At 44.0% G+C, this 20,521-nt stretch overlaps 1 protein-coding gene across 1 annotated transcript; it reads right to left on the reverse strand.

Annotated features, from left to right (window-relative positions):
- Positions 1–18,394: 18,394 nt before the first annotated feature.
- LOC121282830 (ATP-sensitive inward rectifier potassium channel 11-like) lies at positions 18,395–19,588 on the reverse strand. The gene has a single exon (XM_041196644.1). The coding sequence runs from the start codon at positions 19,586–19,588 to the stop codon at positions 18,395–18,397; it is 1,194 nt and encodes a 397-aa protein (XP_041052578.1).
- Positions 19,589–20,521: the final 933 nt, after the last annotated feature.

Below are 20,521 nucleotides of genomic sequence, written 5' to 3' on the forward strand. Positions count from 1 at the left end.
ATCCTGACAGTCCATGATAGGCCATAATAGGCCCCAACTGTAGTATAATGACCTGGAACATATAGGGTTAATGTGGGACTGAGTACATGAGCAGAACTAAGCATGGAGACAGCTCCTGTCACTTTACTGTACATGTGTAAATAGTTCTAGTAGTTAATAAAGATTTACAGTTAACATATAGAAGACTACGGAGACTTATTTAAGAGATACCAATCTGTAACCAACACCCAACAAACCAACTGACCCTGACAGAGCCTGACAGATACTAATGGACCCAAACAAATCCTAACCAACAGAAACAGACACTGATATTCAAAACATTTTTTTGCAACTTGTCTATTTCTTTGTCCATAACAAGCTTAAATTGCACTATGTTGTGGTCGCTATCAATAAAATGCTCCCCCACCACTGCCTCAGCCACCTGTCCGGCTTCATTCCCCAGAATTAGGTCCAGCACTGCGCCGTCCCTTGTTGGGCCCTCTCCATATTGACCTAAAAAGTTCTCCTGTACACATTTCAAGAAATCCACTCCACCCAAGCCCTTAACACTATGTCGATCCCAATTAATGTTGGGAAAGGTGAAATCACCTAATATAATTACTCTATATTATTGTTTTTACACACCTCTGCTAATTGTGCACATATTTGCTCCTCAATTTCCCGCTGACTACCTGGGGGTCTATAATAAACACCTAACAATGTGGCTGCCCCTTTTTTATTCCTAAACTCTACCCACAAAGCTTCATTCGATGCCCCCTCCAAGATATCTCTCCTTACTGCAGTAACTGACTCCTTAACTAATAATGCAATGCCTCCTCCTCTTTTAGCCCCTCCCCTGTCTCACCTGAAGATTCTATATCCTTGAATGTTGAAGTGCCAATCCTGCCCCTTCCTCAACCACATCTCTGTGATGGCTACTATATCACAATTCCACGTGTCAATCCTCACCCTTAACTCATCCGTTTTACTTGTAATACTCCTGGCATTAAAGTAGAGGCATCTAGCCTTGCCTTACTCCCTTGAAACTTAATGCAGCTGTATTCCCTCTGATTTGATTGTTTTACTGTATTATGATGTGTCCCTATTCTGCTAACATTATGTGTCCCCTCCCCCTGCCGAATTAATTTAAACTCCTCCCAACAGCACTAGCAAGCCCGCCCGCAAGGATGTTAGTCCTGCTGTGGTTCAGATATAGATCGTACAGGTCCCACCTTCCCCAGAAACAGTCCCAGTGATTCAGGAATCTAAAACCCTCCCTTCTGCACCAACTCTTAAGCCACGTATTCATCTGCGCTATTCTCCTATTTCTATGCCCGCTAGCACGTGGCACTGGGAGTAATCCAGAGATTACAACCCGAGAGGTCTTGCTTTTTAGCCTACTGCCTAACTCCCTGAATTGTTGATGCAAGACCTCATCCCTCTTTCTACCTATGTCATTGGTACCAATATTTTCCATGACCTCTGCCTTATCACCCTCCCCCTTCAGAATGCCTTGCAGCCGTTCAGTGATATCCCTGGCACCAAGGAGGCAATACACCATCCTGGAGTCACGTTGATGGCCACAGTAGCACCTATCTGTTCCCCTGACTGTAGAATCCCCTATTACTATTGCTCTTCCTCTCTTGCTCCCCTTCTGTACAGACAGGCTGCTTGGTGTCAGAAGCTTGGCTCTGTCTGCATTCCCTGGAGGAACCAACGTCTTCATCGGCCTCCAAAATGGAATACTGATTTGCGAGCAGGACCCCAGGGGACTCCTGAACTACCTGCCTGTTTCTCTTGGACTGCCTGGTGGAATGTAAATTGTCAGGTAGATGCCAGTGTTTTAGCTGATCTGGAACAACTTGGCTAGGGGTGTGGCTAGTTCTGGAACACAAGCCTTCAGTATTGCTGGCAGATGTTGTCATCACCCATATCCTTTGCTGTTTCCAGTGCCTTTAGCTATTTCTATATAGCATGTGGAGTGAGTTGAATTAGCTGAAGATAGGCATCTGTGATTCTGGGGACCTTGGGCAGAACAGGATGGATCATCCATTCAGCACTTCTGATTGAAGATGGTTGCAAATGCTTCACCTTTGTCTTTTGCACTGTTATGCTGGGTTCCTCCATCACTGAGGATGGGAATATTTCTGAAGCCTCCTCCTCCAGTCAATTGTTTAATTGCCACCATCATTCACGACTGGATGTAGCAGGACTGCAGAGCTTAAGATCTGATCTGTTGGCTGTGGGATCGCTTAGCTCTGTCTATTGTATGTTGCTCCTGCTGTTTGGCATGCAAATGGTCCTGTGTAGTAGTTTCACCAAGTTGGCACCTCACTTTTAAGTATGTTTGGTGCACTCCTCATTGAACCATTGTTAATCCCCTGTCTTGATGGCAATGGTAGAATGAGGGATATGCTGGACCATGAGGTTACATATTGAGCTTGAATACAATTCTGCTGCTGCTGTTGACCCACGGTGTTTCATGGATGCCCAATTTTGAGCTGCCAGATCTGTTATGAATCTATTCCATTTAGCAGAGTGGTAGTGCCACACAACACAGGCCCAGTCTGGCAGACATGTCTTTCAGGTCTGGCCAATTCAATCAGTAGTGGTGTTACTGATCCACTCTTGGTTGGGCATGCAAGTCCCCCACCTGGAGTACATTCTGTGCCCTTGCTACACTCTTTGCTTCTTTCAAGTAGTATTCAACAAGGAGGACTGATTCATCAGCTGAATGAGGGTTGTTGATGGTAATCAGCGGGATGTTTCCTTGCCTATGTTTGGCCTGATGTCATCATACTTCATGTCGTCCAGAGTCAATGTTGATGATGGGTCTGTTTGCATCTGATAGGGTCTATTAGGGACTGTTAGACTTGGTTAGGGTCTGTTTGGTTTGTTTTGGATCTCTCAGTGGCTGTTAGGGTCAGTTTGGAACTGCTTGAGTCTGTTAAAATCTGTTAGGATTAAATAGTGTTTGTTTTTGTGTGCTGGGCGTGTTAGGGCCTGTTGGTGTCTGTTAAGGTCCACAAGGTTCTGTTGCAGGAGGTTTGGTGAGTTGCTGCAGTGCATTTTGTATATGGTGTGCACTGCTGTCAATGTGTGTCAGTGGTGGAGAGAGTGAATATTTAAGTTGGTGGGTGGGTTGCTGATCAAGCAGGCTACTTTGTCTCGTAGAAACTAAACAGAAATCCACTTATAGTAAATGTTATTTTGTTTACCTCCTTGGCTTGGCTGGCTAAAACAAATGCCTTTCAATTCTTGCAGTTCACCTATTGAGGTTTGCTGACTTCCAAAATAATTCTGTGAGAGGTGTGCACTGGATTGAGCTTTCAATTGGGCAGGCGATGGTATAGTGGTATTGTCACTGGACTAGTAATCCAGGGTAATGCTCTGGGGACCTGGGCTTGAATCTTGCCACAGCAGATGGTGGAATTTGAATCCAATTAAAATCTAATGACGACCATTGTTGATTTTTTGTAAAAACCCATCTGGTTCGCTAATATTCTTTAGAGAAGGATATCTGTCATCCTTACCTGGTCTGGCCTACATGTGACTCCAGACTCACAGCAATGTGGTTGACTCTTAAATGCCCTCTGTAATGGCCTAGAAAGCCACTCATTTGTAACAAATTGCTACAAAGTCCCAAAAAGGAATGAAACCAAATGGACCATCCGGCATTGACCTAGGCACTTGCTGCTTTGACAGCACCTTCCAAACCCATGACCACTACCAACTGGGAAGTCAAGGGCAGCAGGTAGATGGGAACACCACTAACTAGAAGTTCCCCTCCATGTCACCCACCATTCCTTCACTGTTGCTGGGTCAAAATGCTGCAACTCCCTCCTTAATAGCACTGTGTGTGTACTTACACCACATGGATTGCAGCAGTTCAAGAAGACAGCTCAACACCACCTTCTCAAAGGCAACTAGGAATGGACAACAAATGCTGGCCCAGCCAGCGAAGCCCACATCCTGTGAATGAATGAAAAATACTCAAAGGACTCAGTGATGCTACCCATTTTCGAAAAGCTTGTAACCAGCTGTCAAAGTCACTAACCCAAACTGGGGCCCATCATTTGATTGTTACCGAGGTAGTTTGTGGACAAATTGACACCCAAAGCAACAAATGATATGCCTCTTAGGATTTCATGAGAATTCAATATTGAATGTGAGCAATTTCTCATAATGAATGTGAAAGCTCTATCGAATTGACAGCTGGAATACATAATTGTCCCCAGAAGACCACTGTAGCCAGCTCACTTGGAGATGGGCTAGTAATGTTCATTTTTAAGAAAACTTTTGAGATCTTAGGCATTCTTACTTGCTTTGAGCAGTACAAAATATTAAGTTTTAGAAAAAGCAATGTAGGCAAAAATCCATTTTTCCACACAAATCTAGTAATGGGATATTATGATATGAACAGTTAAATGAAGTGATGTATTGATAGTAGTTTATAATTGTTTTTAATCACATTACTCTTACCATAATCATGGATACCAAAGCTTGCCATGGCTCCGATTGTACTATCACAGATAAACCAAATAAATCAAAGCAAGTAATGTATCTCTGTGTATGATTTAGATTTGAGGCCTCTATAAAAAAAGGTTTGCATTTATATAGCCCCTTTCACAAAACAAGATATCCCAAAGCACTTTACAGCTAATGAATTATAGTACCTGTTATAACGTGGGAAACTTAGGAAGATCATAGAACAGGAAGGTGACAATCACCTAAAAATCTGAATTTTAGTGATATTGGTTGAGGGATAAATATTGGCCTGGACACCAAAGTTAACTCCTTCAGTATTCTTTGAAGCATCATGGGATTTTACGTTCATCTGAGAGGGCAGACGGCGATGCAGTTTACCATCTCATCTAAATGATGGCACCTTTTGTTGGGAAACAGTTAAAGAAGTTCAATTGTTAATTGAATTAGTTTATTATTAGTTATTAGTTAACAACCTAAGAACCAATTTGATTAAATAAAAGGGATAACAGGTGAGATAAATTTCCCTGCATAGTTTTATGCTCTAAAAAAGTAAAACTCTGAAGAAGCCAGTCTTGGTCTCAGTCTTTATTGCAGAACAGCTATTGGAGCTTAACAGTGGTAGCAGAGAATGGTTGCTGCTTGTAAGTTAAAGATTGGAAACTAAGCTTTCTTCGGACAAAAACTGTCTTTGGAGGTAACTTTGAGACGAATGGTTTGGAGTAGTTTTGGAGGATGGCTGAATCAAACTGTAGAGTTTCAGCATGTGTTTACCCACTTTCAGAGCCTGAATCCTATGAGCAATGGAAGAATGAATTAACTCTGTGGACACTGGTTATGTCCTTGCCAAAGAAAAAACAAGGAATAGACTTGACACTTTCGTTACTATTCAAAACCAAAATAAGATGCAAATTATTTTCATGCCTGAGCATTTGAATACATATGAAGGTTTGGAAGCATTATTAGATTTCATGGATAAGATCTATCAGAAGGATGACTTATTAAGTGCTTACGAAGCATGGTTAGATTTTGACAAATTTAGAAAGTTGGAGAATAGTTCCATTGAAGATTACATAATGGAATTCAGTAGAATATATGCAAGACCACAAAAATTCCATCTAGAAATTCCCCAATCAATGCTGGCATTTAAGTTACTAGACTATGCCAGAGTATCGAATATGGAGAGGCTTCTAGTTCTGACAGGAGTTAAATTTGCAGAAAGACACACACTGCTGGAACAGATGTCAGAAGCTCTCTTAAAAAAAATCCATGCAAAACATTCCTTCCCAGCAGCATTCATGGTGCAAATGGGTCATTTGGCAATTAGACAGAAAATGGAGAATACAATGTTAATGGGATGGCAATTTGTAACTAGAAACAATGAGGACAGAAATACCTTGGACAGTTATGGCAGGAGAAAAGAATTGGGGAATTTCAACAAAAGAATGAACCCCAGAAATGCCCAGGGTGTGGTCAATCATTGGTTTAGATGCAATTCAAAATAGGCAATGAACTGTCCAAAATGATGTAACAAGGTGTTTGAAATTAAACATGAGACCGAAGACTCAGAAGATGAAAACAGAGATAAAAACAAAAAACTGCAGATGCTGGAAATCCAAAACAAAAACAGAAAATACTCTGTTTACTAAAACCCGCTTTTACAGCCATATTTCCTTTCTCAGTGACTGTCTCCATCTCCGGCTTAGCCCACGTGGCTTTCAAGTGAAATTCCATCCCTCATGTTTTGAACCCACCCAGGATTACAGGTATCTCCGGGACAAAAAACGTTTCTCAGACTGTGTTCCCATCGCATTCTGAGCTTCACACTCAGTGCCATGCACCGCCATATGAACACACTCGACCTCTCCCTCCAGCAGCACCGCCGCACCCTTTTTCAAAGCTGCACGTGCCCCCAGTTTCATTTTATTCTTCGTCTCATCCAATGCCTCAACAAGAAACTTTTTCTCTTTCTCTCAAGTACTAAGGAACGCAAGTTCCAACAAAACATTGACACCAACACCCATCTAGGACCCTCCACCCATGCCTGTCCCTCCATCCCCACTCCATCTTCCAATTCAAGCCCCGGCCGTGTATTCACTATACCCCATGACCTTCTCCTCTCCAACGCTGAACATTCAGTGCTCAGCAAAGGACTTAGTTTCATAAACAAAAACAGAATTGCCTGGAAAAACTCAGCAGGTCTGGCAGCATCGGCGGAGAAGGAAAGAGTTGACGTTTCGAGTCCTCATGACCCTTCGACAGAACTTGAGTTCGAGTCCAGGAAAGAGCTGAAATATAAGCTGGTTTAAGGAGTGTGTGTGGGGGGCGGAGAGATAGAGAGACAGAGAGGTGGAGGGGGGTGGTGTGGTTGTAGGCACAAACAAGCAGTGATAGAAGCAGATCATCAAAAGATGTCAACGACAATAGTACAATAGAACACATAGGTGTTAAAGTTAAAGTTGGTGATATTACCTAAACGAATGTGCTAACTAAGAATGGATGGTAGGGCACTCAAGGTATAGCTCTAGTGGGGTTTTTTTTATAATGGAAATAGGTGGGAAAAGGAAAATCTTTATAATTTATTGGAAAAAAAAAAGAAGGGGGAAACAGAAAGGGGGTGGGGATAGGGGAGGGAGCTCACGACCTAAAGTTGTTGAATTCAATATTCAGTCCGGAAGGCTATAAAGTCCCTAGTCGGAAGATGAGGTGTTGTTCCTCCAGTTTGCGTTGGGCTTCACTGGAACAATGCAGCAAGCCAAGGACAGACATGTGGGCAAGAGAGCAGGGTGGAGTGTTAAAATGGCAAGCGACAGGGAGGTTTGGGTCATTCTTGCGGACAGACCGCAGGTGTTCTGCAAAGCGGTCGCCCAGTTTACGTTTGGTCTCTCCAATGTAGAGGAGACCACATTGGGAGCAATGAATGCAGTAGACTAAGTTGGGGGAAATGCAAGTGAAATGCTGCTTCACTTGAAAGGAGTGTTTGGGTCCTTGGACGGTGAGGAGAGAGGAAGTGAAGGGGCAGGTGTTGCATCTTTTGCGTGGGTATGGGGTTGTGCCATAGGAGGGGGTTGAGGAGTAGGGGGTGATGGAGGAGTGGACCAGGGTGTCCCAGAGGGAGCGATCCCTATGGAATGCCGATAGGGGGGGTGAAGGGAAGATGTGTTTGGTGGTGGCATCATGCTGGAGTTGGCAGAAATGGCAGAGGATGATCCTTTGGGTGAGAGGAGCAGAGAAATTGAGACGACTAATGTCACACCAACATTTCTCAATGGAAAGATCAAGAGAAGATAAGAATCCAGAGGGAGGGGTCCAGGTGGAGGGAAAATATTGGAGGTGGGTAAAAGGATCCTTTGAACGGGGAGGGGACTCCTGCCCAAAGAAGTGAGCATGGTGATGAAGGCGGCGGAAGAAGAGTTCAGCATCGTGCCGAGCCTGAAATTCATTGAGATGGGGGGTAAGGGTATGAAACTAAGTATGAAACTAAGTATGAAACTAATTTCAACTGAAATTTCACCCCTCATGTTTCGAACCCACCCAGGATTACAGGTATCTCCGGGACATAAAACGTTTCTCGGACTGCTGTTCCCGTCACATTCTGAAATCCACTTTCAGTGCCATGCGCCGCCATATGAACACACTCGACCTCACCCTCCAGCAGCACCGCCGTACCCTTTTTCAAAGCTGCGCGTGCCCCCAGTTTCATTTTATCCTTCGGTTCATCCGATGCCTCAACAAGAAACTTTTTCTCTTTCTCTCAAGTGCTAAGGAACGCAAGCTCCAACAACTCATTGACACCAACACCCATCTAGGACCCTCCACCCCTGCCTGTCCCTCCGTCCCCACCCTTTCTTCCAGTCCCAACCCCAGCCGTGTATTCACTATACCCCCTGACCTTCCCCTCTCCGATGCTGAACGTTCAGTGCTCAGCAAAGGATTTAGTTTCATACCCTTACGCCCTCACCTCAATGAATTTCGGGCTTGGCATGATACTGAACTCTTCTTCCGCCGTCTTCGTCTCTGGGCTCACTTCTTTGGGCAGGAGTCCTCTCCCAGTTCAACGGATCCTTTTACCCATCTCCAATATTCTCCCTCCACCTGGACCCCTCCCTCTGGATTCTTACCTTCTCTCAATCTTTTCATTGAGAACTGTCGGCGCGACATTAGTCATCTCAATTTCTCTGCTCCTCTCACCCATTCTAATCTGTCTCTCTCTGAACTTACTGCACTCCATTCTCTCAGGTCCAACCCTGACATTGTCATCAAACCCGCTGACAAGGGTGGTGCTGTTGTTGTCTGGCGCACTGACCTCTACCTCGCGGAGGCTGAGCGTCAACTCGCAGACACTTCCTCCTACCTCTCCCTGGACCATGACCCCACCACTGAACATCAAGCCACTGTTTCCAGGACTGTCACTGACCTCATCTCCTCTGGGGATCTCCCTCCCACAGCTTCCAACCTGATAGTCGCCCAATCTCGGACGGCCCGCTTCTATCTCCTACCCAAAATCCACAAACAGAACTGCCCCGGTAGACCGATCGTCTCAGCTTGCTCCTGCCCCACAGAACTCATTTCTCATTATCTTGACTCCCTTCTCTCTCCCCTTGTCCAGTCCCTTCCCACCTACATCCGTGATTCCTCTGACACCTTACGTCACATCAACAATTTCCAGTTCCCTGGCCCCTACCGCTTCCTCTTCACCATGGACGTCCAATCCCTCTACACCTCCATCCCCCACCAGGATGGTCTGAGGGCCCTTAGCTTCTTCCTCGAACAGAGGCCCGAACAATCCCCATCCACCACTACTCTCCTCCGTCTGGCTGAACTTGTTCTCACGCTGAACAATTTCTCCTTTAACTCCTCTCACTCCCTCCAAATAAAAGGTGTGGCTATGGGTGCCCGCATGGGCCCCAGCTATGCCTGTCTCTTTATGGGGTATGTGGAACATTCCTTGTTCCAGTCCTACTCCGGCCCCCTCCCACAACTCTTTCTCTGGTACATCGATGATTACTTCAGTGCTGCTTCATGCTCTCGTCGGGATTAATTTTGCTTCCAATCTCCACCCCTCCATCATTTTCACATGGTCCATCTCTGACACTTCCCTTCCCTTCCTTGACCTCTCTGTCTCAATTTCTGGTGATAGACTGTCCACCAATATCCATTACATGCCTACCAACTCCCACAGCCACCTTGACTACAGTTCCTCACATCCCACTTCCTGTAAGGACTCCATCCTATTCTCTCAGTTCCTTCACCTCCATCGCATCTGTTCTGATGATGCTACCTTCAAAAACAGTTCCTCTGACATGTCCTCCTTCTTCCTTAACCGAGGTTTTCCACCCACAGTTGTTGACAGGGCCTTCAACCGTGTCCGTCCCATCTCCCGCGCATCCGCCCTCACGCCTTCTCCTCCCTCCCAGAAACATGATAGAGTCCCCCTTGTCCTCACTTATCACCCCACCAGCCTCTGCATTCAAAGGATCATCCTCCGCTTTTTCCACCAACTCCAGAATGATGTCACCACCAAACACATCTTCCCTTCACCCCCCCGGCGGCATTCCATAGGGATCATTCCCTCCGTGACACCCTGGTCCACTCCTCCATCACCCCCTACTCAACCCCCACCTAAGGCACCTCCCCATGCATACGCAAAATATGCAATACCTGCCCCTTCATTTCCTCTCTCCTCACCGTCCAAGGGCCCAAACATTCCTTTCAAGTGAAGCAGCATTTCACTTGCATTTCCCACAACTTAGTTTACTGCACTCGTTGCTCCCAATGCAGTCTCCTCTACATTGGAGAGACCAAATGCAGACTGGGCGACCGCTTTGCAGAACACCTTTGGTCTGTCTGCAAGAATGACCCAGACCTCCCTGTCGCTTGCCATGTTAACACTCCACCTTGCTCTCTTGCCCACATGGCTTGCTGCATTGTTCCAGTGAAGCTCAATGTAAACTGGAGGAACAGCACCTCATCTTCTGACTAGGCACTTTACAGCCTTCCGGACTGAACATTGAATTCAACAACTTTAGATCTTGAACTCCCTCCTCCATCCCCACCCCCTTTCCATTTCTTCCCCCTCCCTTTTGTTTTTTCCAATAATTTATATAGATTTTTCTTTTCCCACCTATTTCCATTATTTTTAAATCTATACCTTTTATGCCCTTTTAGTCTTATTTCACCCCACCCCCACTAAAGCTATCTGTACCTTGCGTGTCCTGCTATCCATTCTTAATTAGCATATTTTTTTAGATAATATCACCACCTTCAACACCTCTTTGTTCTTTTGTCTGTGACATCTTTTGGTTATCTGCTCCTATCACTGCTTGCTTGTCCCTACAACCACCATCCCCACCCCCAACTTCTTCCCCCACCTTAAACCAGCTTATATTTCACCCCTATCCTATTTTTACTTAGTTCTGTTGAAGGGTCATGAGGACTCGAAATGTCAACTTTGTTCTTCTCCGCTGATGCTGCCAGACCTGCTGAGTTTTTCCAGGTATTTCTGTTTTTGACTCAGAAGATGAAGATGGAGATATTGACCAAAGAGACAGCATTGTATTAGCTATATGAAGTTTCAACCCAGTGCTGAATGTCTTGGCTGTGGAGTCCTTCAGCTATGCAGCGCTAGATAGCAGATGCACATCAACTGTGTGTGGAATAGGCTGGTTATAATGCTACTCCTTTAAATGACAATGATCAAAATAATAAGGTTAAAAGAATTTGAGAGTTCCACCAGTTTTAGATTTGGAGATGATAATACCCTAAAATCTTTAAAAAGGATAGTGATTCCCTGTAAGTTAGCTGCAGTCCATCATTTCATCAGCACGGATGTAGTTACTGTTGAGCAGGCCATTGATGAAGAAAGCGCAAATGAAGCTAGACATGGAGAAGGACAAGACCGCAGTATTTGGAAAACCTGTGGATTTGCAATTTATGCAATCTGGACTCTATTGTATTCATTTAACAAAACCTAACTTTTCCACTAAGGAGGTTAAAGAAGTATTATTGGCATCAGGGGATAGGAATTTAGAAGACAAAAAGCTAATTATTAAAATTGTGTCGGCAGATTGCCCACCCTTAACAAGGAATAAAAATTTTGGTAAGGGATGGAGAGTACATTAAACTTATGGAGGAGATAATCAATAGATGTAATATATATAATATATATATATATAAGAAATATAGAAGGACACCGTCATGGCTGATAGTGAGTCTACCTTTAGCGAGGGATTTCAATGAAGTTGTGGTGATGGATTTAAAGGTGTTGGATAAAGAAAAGAACATTTTTATTTAGCATTTTGTAGTTTTTGCCTCAAGGTTCTGCCGGTCGGCAATCATAAAAAGTAAAGTGGATCACATGTCATTTTACATCAACAATCATACTTGGAAAACGTCAATCCCATTGCAATTAGTCGTGGTAGGGCCTCCCAGAAAGATACAGCAGCTTCTAAAACGGAAAAAGAGGAACTCCGAAGTCTAATTGGGCAACTCAAATGGTTAGGCAAACAAACAAGACCAGACATCAGTTTTGACGTTTTGGAATTGAGCACTAAAATGATTCAAAGCTGAAGGAATCATTTGAATAAACAAAACATTGACAAAATTAAAAATGGAGCAGGGTGTTTTGAAATTCCCATCTTTGGGTGATCTTAGAAAAGTGGAACTGATTGTGTGTAGTGATGCATCTTAGGCAAATCAATGTGATAGGCTTTTGAGTGAGAGAGGATTTATAATATTTCGCATGGGAGGAAAGGTAAATGTTGCCCTTTGGCATAGGAATCTAAAAAAGATACAATGACTTGTAAAAAGTACTTTGGCAGCAGAAACTCTCACCCTTGTTGAGGCAGTAGATATGGCATTCTGTATAACAAAGACGCTGACAGAAATTTTGAATGGAAAAAGGTATTCCGGAATAGTACTCATCTAATGTCTTATTACAAAAAGTCACTTTGGGAAAATGTTCACTCCATGAAGTGCATTAACAAAAAGAGATTGTGAATTGACATTGCAAGCTTAGAACAGATGCTTGAGAATAAGGAGATTGCCAAGATCAAATGGATTGATAGCAGCTACCGATTATCTGACTGCTTCACTAAAAGAGGACCGAGCTCAAAAAAGTTATTAGAGATCCTTAAAGAAGGACGTCTTTTTCTTTACGCTCGCTTTAAATAAAAATTTGAGGGGGAATAAGGTGAATTTATTGATTGGGAAAATACATATTGATGTTCATTATATAATTTTTTTGTGATATATAAACTTAAAAGATTACTTTATTTTTAAGAAGAGGGGAATCTGTTGGGGAAGGAAACACTTAAAAGGAGCTCAATTGCCAATTATTAGTTAACAACCTAAGTACCCATTCATTTATATAAAAGGGATAACTGGTGAGATAAATTTCTCTGTAGAGTTTTATGCACTAAAAGAATAACACTCTGTTTGAAGAAGCCAGTCTTGGTCTCAGTCTTTATTGCCAAACAACTATTGGAGCTTAACATCTCTGACAGTCTAAAATATTGCACTAGAGTGTCAGCCTAAAGTTTTGTTCTAAAGTTTCTGGAGTGGGACATGAACACACAAGCTTCTGGCTCAGGCAAGAGGGCTAACAACTGAGTTATAGCTGATACTAAGAAAGAATTAAAGCACTTAATAATTCGTGTTGTACTTTCTTGGTTCTTCTGACAAACTCGGTGACCTTCAATTGTCAACATCCTTTGGTCTGATATATACGTGGAAAAGAAACCATAATAAACCATCCTCTATCATCCACCTTAACCTATCTTCAGCCTTTTACAGTTGATCACACAATCATCCTCCATTGTCTTTCCTCAGTTATTCAGCTATGCGAGGTGTCCTTGCTTGGTTCCATTCTCATCTATCAATTCATAGCCAGAGAATTACCGTCTCCTCCTGTACCGTTATCTCCTGAAGTTCCCCAATATTTATCCTTGGCCTCCTATTTCTCATTTACATGATACCACTTGACGATATCATCTAAAAACATTGCATTAGTTTGCACATGTACGCTGATGACACACAATTCTACTTGGCTACCACCTCACTAACTCTAAATTGTCAGACTGCTAATTCCACATCCAGTACAAAATTTTCTTCAACTGAATATTAGGAAGACCGAAGGCATTTTCTTCAGTCTCTAGCCATCAGCTCCTTGGCAACTGTCTGAGGATGAACCAGGTTGGTTGTAACCTTGATACCATACCGTACTTGATGCCAAGATCAACTTCTGAAAACACATTTGCATAATCACTAAGAAATCCTATTTTTCTATCTTTGCAATATTGCCTGACTTTTCTCCTGCCTTAGCTCATCTGCTGCTGAAACTTTCATTCTTAACTATTCCATTAATATTGAGATTTGTAAATCACCTGGATAACATTATTTTTTATGTCTTCTAAAATCGGAAAAAGTGACGAGCATTACAATGTTCCAATGAAATGTATGCCTTGTAATAAATATTTTTTGCTTTCTGGATTGAAATGGTAAATGAGGCAGAATTTTTAAGGTGTACAGACTGATGCACAACCTACATAAAGCAAGAGAGGCTATTTTAAAAGATGGATAAACATTTTGGGTAGATCAGTAATTACATGATTTTTAAACCTATGTTTCTTCTCATTCTTGTTTCTTCACAATTCAGTTTGGTGTTGTACAAATTGCCTCATAGCAATAAGTTTGGTTCTCTGCTTTCTGAGGCAATGACAGTGGAGAGCTGTGGTGGGGAAATTTTACATTACTTGTATACCCATGTTCATTTAAATAAATAACTAAGAATTTTTTTTAGACATTATTGAACAACAGAATATAACCTTTAATTAAAAACTTCAAATTGAATTCTTGTAAGTCAGTTCAGATTTTTTTCAAGAATGAAATTAGCTCACAAAACAATAGAGGGCGCCATGCAGGGTAACAAAGAATCCAACTCAAAGCAATAGTTTCAGATGTTATATCTTGTTTGTATTTTGAATATGTCTGTTTTATTATGTAAGTTGAGGATGAAAAGAGAATTTGTAGATGGTAAGTAACAAAATCAAAGGCCGTGGAAAAATACTTAATTTCTGAGGGTTAGGTTTCTGAAGAGTAAGAACAGTCAAAAATAATTTGGGAGACTTTGGTCATTTTATGATTGTAAATATACATAATAAATACGTTTGAGAAATCGCTAGAAATTAAGTTGCCTTTGCTTACTCCACTGGAGCCCCACTGTCTGCCGGACTGGCAGATTTGAGTTGTGCGCTTACAAAAGCTTGACTCCAGAGGGCAGATTTTCTGAGTCCACAGTCGCTGCCAGCACTTGGACTGCTTGATTGTCTTCTTCCTGTTCAAACTATTTAGGAGCTCAGATGTAGTGAGAATGGAGTGAAGTATAAATTAGAATAAGATGTATGCAATTAGGGTTGGAAAACTGATTAAGAATTGTGAACACGACCACTTGAAAGAAAATTAAATGACTATTAGGTGGATTTGTTAAACTGAATTAACTGGAGTCTTAAAGATTTAACTAAAAATAACCCTAGTTGTGCTCTTTGGGGCGATGAATCATTGATTACAATGCATCCCAAGTAAACAGCATAATAGTGGATTGATATGGTTCAAAATGTACTACGCGGTGCACTTTCAAATCTAAAATAATTGATTCAGGATGAAAATCTGGACAGCCTCACTTAAAATATTGTTTTCTAACTTCGGAAGTTAGTCAGAACTTTGTTTAATAGTTAAACTTATAACACGATAAGGTTTAATTTTCGGTTTGCTGATACAACAAAAACCTCTCCCTGAAAGTCTGAAATGTGTGGTATTAACTGTGTGGCAACGTTAAACAATGCTATTGGCAGAATTACCTGCAAGAAAGGTAGTCTGTGCAGGTATAACACAAGCTTTTCGAGGTTGCTGTGTTTTCAATTTACACAGGGGTTTTCTCTTTCCTGGAGCCCCGTGTCCCCAATATGTTTTTTTTTAAATTTAGGACCCGTAACTGTTATGTTGTAAATTGTACATTATCAGCATTTAAAACTTTCTGGATGATTTCTCAAATTTGTTTCATGCAGCAGGTGTGAAACATAGGATGTAATTTCTACAAAATACCACACAATGTCCTTGCAATTAATTCATGTTTTAAAGGATTGTTATTTGTTCACAAAATCCATTTATATTTACCACAACTGGTCAATACCAACTAAGTCAAATTTATTTCAATTCCAATTTTCTTTGCAGAATTTGAGGGATTGCAATCCACAATTCTGTCCATTTTCCGACTTAAAGAAACAATTAATGCTATGGTGCATTTACACTGTAGCTACTTATCCAATTCTAAGCAATATTTAATTTATTGTACCAGCCTCCAATTACATTTGTTCTGTACATAAGGGAGATTGGTACATGTGTGCTTCATAATAGTTACATTACAAAAGTTTACAATGCACAGTAGGAACGTCTGAATTCTCTAAATATTTTAAGCCAGGTAAGTTTTTTTTAAAAAAGTGTCTAGATGATCAAAGATGCCCAAGCATTTTTTTTAAACAAGTGGTGTTAAACTTCATGCAGAATCAAAAGTCAGACAATGAAATTACCTTTTCCAGGAGTCTCACTATTGGGTTCTGAAGCTGAGCTGTGTTAGACTGTAAATTTTATATTGCTACAAAGCAAGAACTGACACTAATGCTGGACCATAAACACGCCCTACTGCATCTAAGTACATGTAGTTCTGTTTCTACTGGAAAGTTTGCCTCTCGCATCCGTTTCAGTTGCAAATCTTGCTGTTCATGTAAGGGGCTTAGCATTTGGCTTAGCTTTATTTTTGAAATGGGTTTCCCACTCCTACATGGGAGCACTAGTATAGCTACGGTATATTCGGAAGATGCTGGTCAGATAATCTGGTTCCAGATTGGAATTCCCAAGAGTTGCTTGTAAACTTTGTTTGTGATAAAGGCACTAGGCATTATCTCCGGTATTCTGATCTCCAAAGATATGCATCAGTCTAAGAGCTGTTGTAAACTCACTGATTTGCGCTCAACTATTTGCTCCTAATTATCATACACTATCTGTTTTGGTAATCGGGAAAGCGTTTTTTTAAAATGTATTGGTTCAGTGACTGGGTAAATTTCAGCCCGGAAACTAAAGACCTATTATATAAAAAATAGATAGTAAATGTAGTAAGCTTATTCTGGGAATCTAGATGGGCGGACATTATCGCCACAGATAAAACTTAGGATGATCAGCTTCTGCTAATTGTCTTAATTGTAAGATGTTGACTGAAAGGAATTAGAGCCCAATGCCCCTGTAGTACAATTCTCTTAGAATGGAGGACTGAGCCTTGTGAACGAGTCTCCCTCCATACCCAAAGGATTTGCTTTGGTTTCAATTCGACTCTTGAGGTAAATTGAAATATAGTAAATTTTTAAACATCTCCAAATGTTGGTTGTATGTACCCCTAGATTTATTTTAAATAATCAGATATTAGGGTATTTTCCAAGACGACCTCTTCATTCTTGTTTACTGTGAATGTAAGAATTACCACAGAATTAAATGGAATTATTCGACAGCAGATTCAATATTTACAGATTGTCTTTTTTCGTTCGTCCCTTTTACGTTTCTTTCCCCCAAACGAATGAATGTTTGTAACTTCTTAATTGGTGGCATATCAGGAAATGTCAGTGTTATTTTATTTAACGATAGCGTGAAGGAATTAACGTCGCACCTGGTGAACGCTCACATTTTACATTTAGTCTGCCATTCTAATAATTTAAAAAGTGCAGTGGTTTGAACGAAAACGCACGGAAGGATAGACTCTTCCATGTACTTGATTCAAAGAATGTGTCCACTTGCATTGCAATGGGTTTGTAAAGTGTTAATGCAGCCGGAGGAAGCCAGCTGCTTGAATAGGGAAACCACCGGAGAGAGAGAGAGAGAGAGAGCCTTACCGCTGACGTGTTGCCGAAAAAGCAACAGTCCGAAAACTGGACTTTCCATTTGTTATATCTTCGGGAGTTTACTGGTTTGAGATACACACATGACAAATGCTATGTGTTTAGTGCCTGAGGTGGGGGTGCTGTAGTCGGGCCGGATGTAAACCCTATATCTGTTTCCAATCAGAACATTGCTATGATTGAGAGAAGGATTGTGTATTGATCGATTGGGACTCTTCGGTTCTAAACCCGCATGGTTATAACATGGAGATAAAAACAAAAAATCTACGGATGCTGGAAATCCAAAACAAAAACAGAATTACCTGGAAAAACTCAGCAGATCTGGCAGCATCGGCGGAGAAGAAAAGAGTTGACGTTTCGAGTCCTCATGACCCTTCGACAGAACTTGAGTTCGAGTCCAAGAAAGAGTTGAAACTCTTTCAACTCTTTCTTGGACTCGAACTCAAGTTCTGTCCAAGGGTCATGAGGACTCGAAACGTTAACTCTTTTCTTCTCCGCCGATGCTGCCAGACCTGCTGAGTTTTTCCAGGTAATTCTGTTTTTGTTTTGGTTATAACATGGCCGAGTTTGTTTCGGACAGATCTAACAGTGATTTACTTAAACCACTCTTCAACCCTCTTTGGGGTTGGGAATTTTTGTCTTGTCCTTCAGCCGCAATGTTCTCCTCTGAGACACTGCGAGCTGTGGCCTCCCTTTCAACTAAATCCGTCCAATAGACTATTTGCGCTAAATCTGAGGAACTGTTAACTTCAGCACTATGGGCCCTACGACACCCCCTGAAGCCAGAGAAAGCGATTTCAAATCACCCCGACGCTCAAGATTTATTGCTTTACAAAGTTTCTTCAGAAACTAACGCATTTTAAAGAGATTCCACCCCCCCCCCCCCCCCCCCCCCCGCATAAAAAGGACCATATGAAAGAGATCCCGTTATAAAAAAAAATCTCCCTGCAGGATGGGAGAGGGTCAGAGCGGGAGAGGTGCCTGTGTCTTTATGGCGTCCTCCTGCCCTCCACCTCCACCTCCTCCTCCTCCCCGGGGTCAGTTTGATCAGACTGCCGGCCTGAGGCCCTTCTCCTCACTGAGTTGCCGGGGGGGAAGATGTCGAAGGTGGCGGCGTGGGCGCCGTGTCCCAGCGGCTCGAGCTCCGCCTCGGCCTCGGGCATGGGCACCTTGACGGTGTTGCCGAACTTGGAATAGTCGACCGAATAGCGCCCGTCCTCCTGGCTGACCACGGGCACGAAGCGGCGCCCCCACAGGATCTCCTCGGCCAGGTAGGAGGTGCGGGCCTGGGTGGTGATGCCCGTGGTCTCCACCACCCCCTCCAGGATGACGATCACCTCGAAGTCGCCGCGGTGGAGGTCGGCGGCCGAGAGCGGGTGGAGCGGGCTGCCCGGCCCGATGACATGGGCGATGATGAGCGGCGCCACCAGGAAGATGCTGCCCCCCGCCACCGGGTTGTCCATCTCCACGTCGATCTGGTCGAGGGGCAGCACCTCGCCCTCGGCGGTGGCCGACTTCCTGACCAGCTGCAGGCGGATGCTGGCGCTGATGATCATGCTCTTGCGGAGGTCGCCCACCCGGCACATGAAGCAGAGGCGGCCATTGCGGGGCGCGATGACCGCGTGTTTGCTGAAGATCAGGGTCTCGGCCCGGCGGTGGGCCTGCGACGTCTTCATGAAGATGCAGCCCAGCATGATGGCGTTGATGACCAGCCCCACGATGTTCTGGGCGAGGAGCACGGTGATGGCGGCCGGGCACTCCTCGGTGATCATGCGGCCCCCGAAGCCGATGGTGACCTGCACCTCGATGGAGAAGAGGAAGGCCGAGGTGAAGGAGTGCAGGCTGGTCACGCACGGCACGGGGCCCGGGCCGGCGCCGGCTCGGTGCAGGTCCCCGTGGGCGAAGGCGATGAGCCACCAGATCATGGCGAAGAGCAGCCAGCTGCACAGGAAGCTCATGGTGAAGATGAGCAGGGTGTGCCGCCACTTCAGATCCACCAGGGTGGTGAAGACGTCCTGCAGGAAGCGGCCCTGCTCTCGGATGTTGGTGTGAGCCACATTGCAGGCGCCGTTCTTGGCCACGAAGCGAACCTTGCGCTCCCTGGCCCGGTACCGGGGCCGCGACACGTCCTCCACCAGCCGCAGCACATACTCCTCGGGCACCAGGCCTTTCCTGGCCAACATCTCCGGCCCATTAGACAGGGGAGACAGAGAGGGAGAGCTGACCCGGCTCACACTGCCCTCAGCTCCGCCCGGCTAGCGCTCTGTGAGCCGGGGAGGGGACATCGCGGCTTCCAGCAGCCCCGGCTGGCGCCGCCAATCACACCAGTAACTCGATAGGGAACAGTGAGGGCAGTCCGGGGAATGAATCAACCCAGAGAGCTTGGCTCAATGCTGAGGATTCAGAACCAGCTCCCGGCCCCTCCCAGCCTGTTCCCAGAGGGAGGAGAGCCGCTCCTCTTCCTCACCTCTCGTTCTCCCTCTTCCCCATCCTCTCCTCCCCACCATCTGTCTCTCTCTCTCCCCCTTCACCCCCATGCCCCTCTTCCCCACCCGCTCCCTCCGTTCTCTCCTCCCCCTCAACCCCTCTGTTCCCCTTCGCTCTCTCCTTTTCCCTCTCCCCCTCACCATCTGTCCCTCTACTTCCACCCTTTTCCTATCATCCCGTGACCCTTTCCTCCCCACTCTCTCCCCTGACTCGTACTTTGCTACAGTTCTTCTATGAACTTGAACTTACAGCTCGCCGTTTGCAGGCAATTCATTTCTGATCGGAATTGGTGCTGTGTAACCTGGGAAGAATTCCTTGTGGTCCTCTTCACTGGTTTGAATGTCACTGGCCCTGCATTTCAGTTGGGCGTTTTTGCTTCAATTTTTTTCGAGCGCGAATGCCTGTTTTTTTTTAAGGACCAACCAGAATTGATGGAGGGACGCCGCAGTCCCACTTGAAGCAGTTACGATTAAAAAAAGAGAAGATGCTGGACATACCCAAATACTGTGGAGAGAGAAGCAAAAGAAATGTCTGGCCCGAAAAAGGAAACTCTCTTAACTCTTTCTTTCTGCACAGATGTTGCCAGAGATCGCGGTGTACCCGAGGTTTCCCAGCGTGTCCGGGACATC

Source organism: Carcharodon carcharias, chromosome 10, assembly GCF_017639515.1.
Source record: "Carcharodon carcharias isolate sCarCar2 chromosome 10, sCarCar2.pri, whole genome shotgun sequence".
Classification (NCBI taxonomy): domain Eukaryota; kingdom Metazoa; phylum Chordata; class Chondrichthyes; order Lamniformes; family Lamnidae; genus Carcharodon; species Carcharodon carcharias.

Coding starts and splice junctions, on each gene's coding strand:
- LOC121282830 (XM_041196644.1), bottom strand. CDS start 19,588: ATGTTGGCCAGGAAAGGCCTGGTGCCCGAGGAGTATGTGCTGCGGCTG.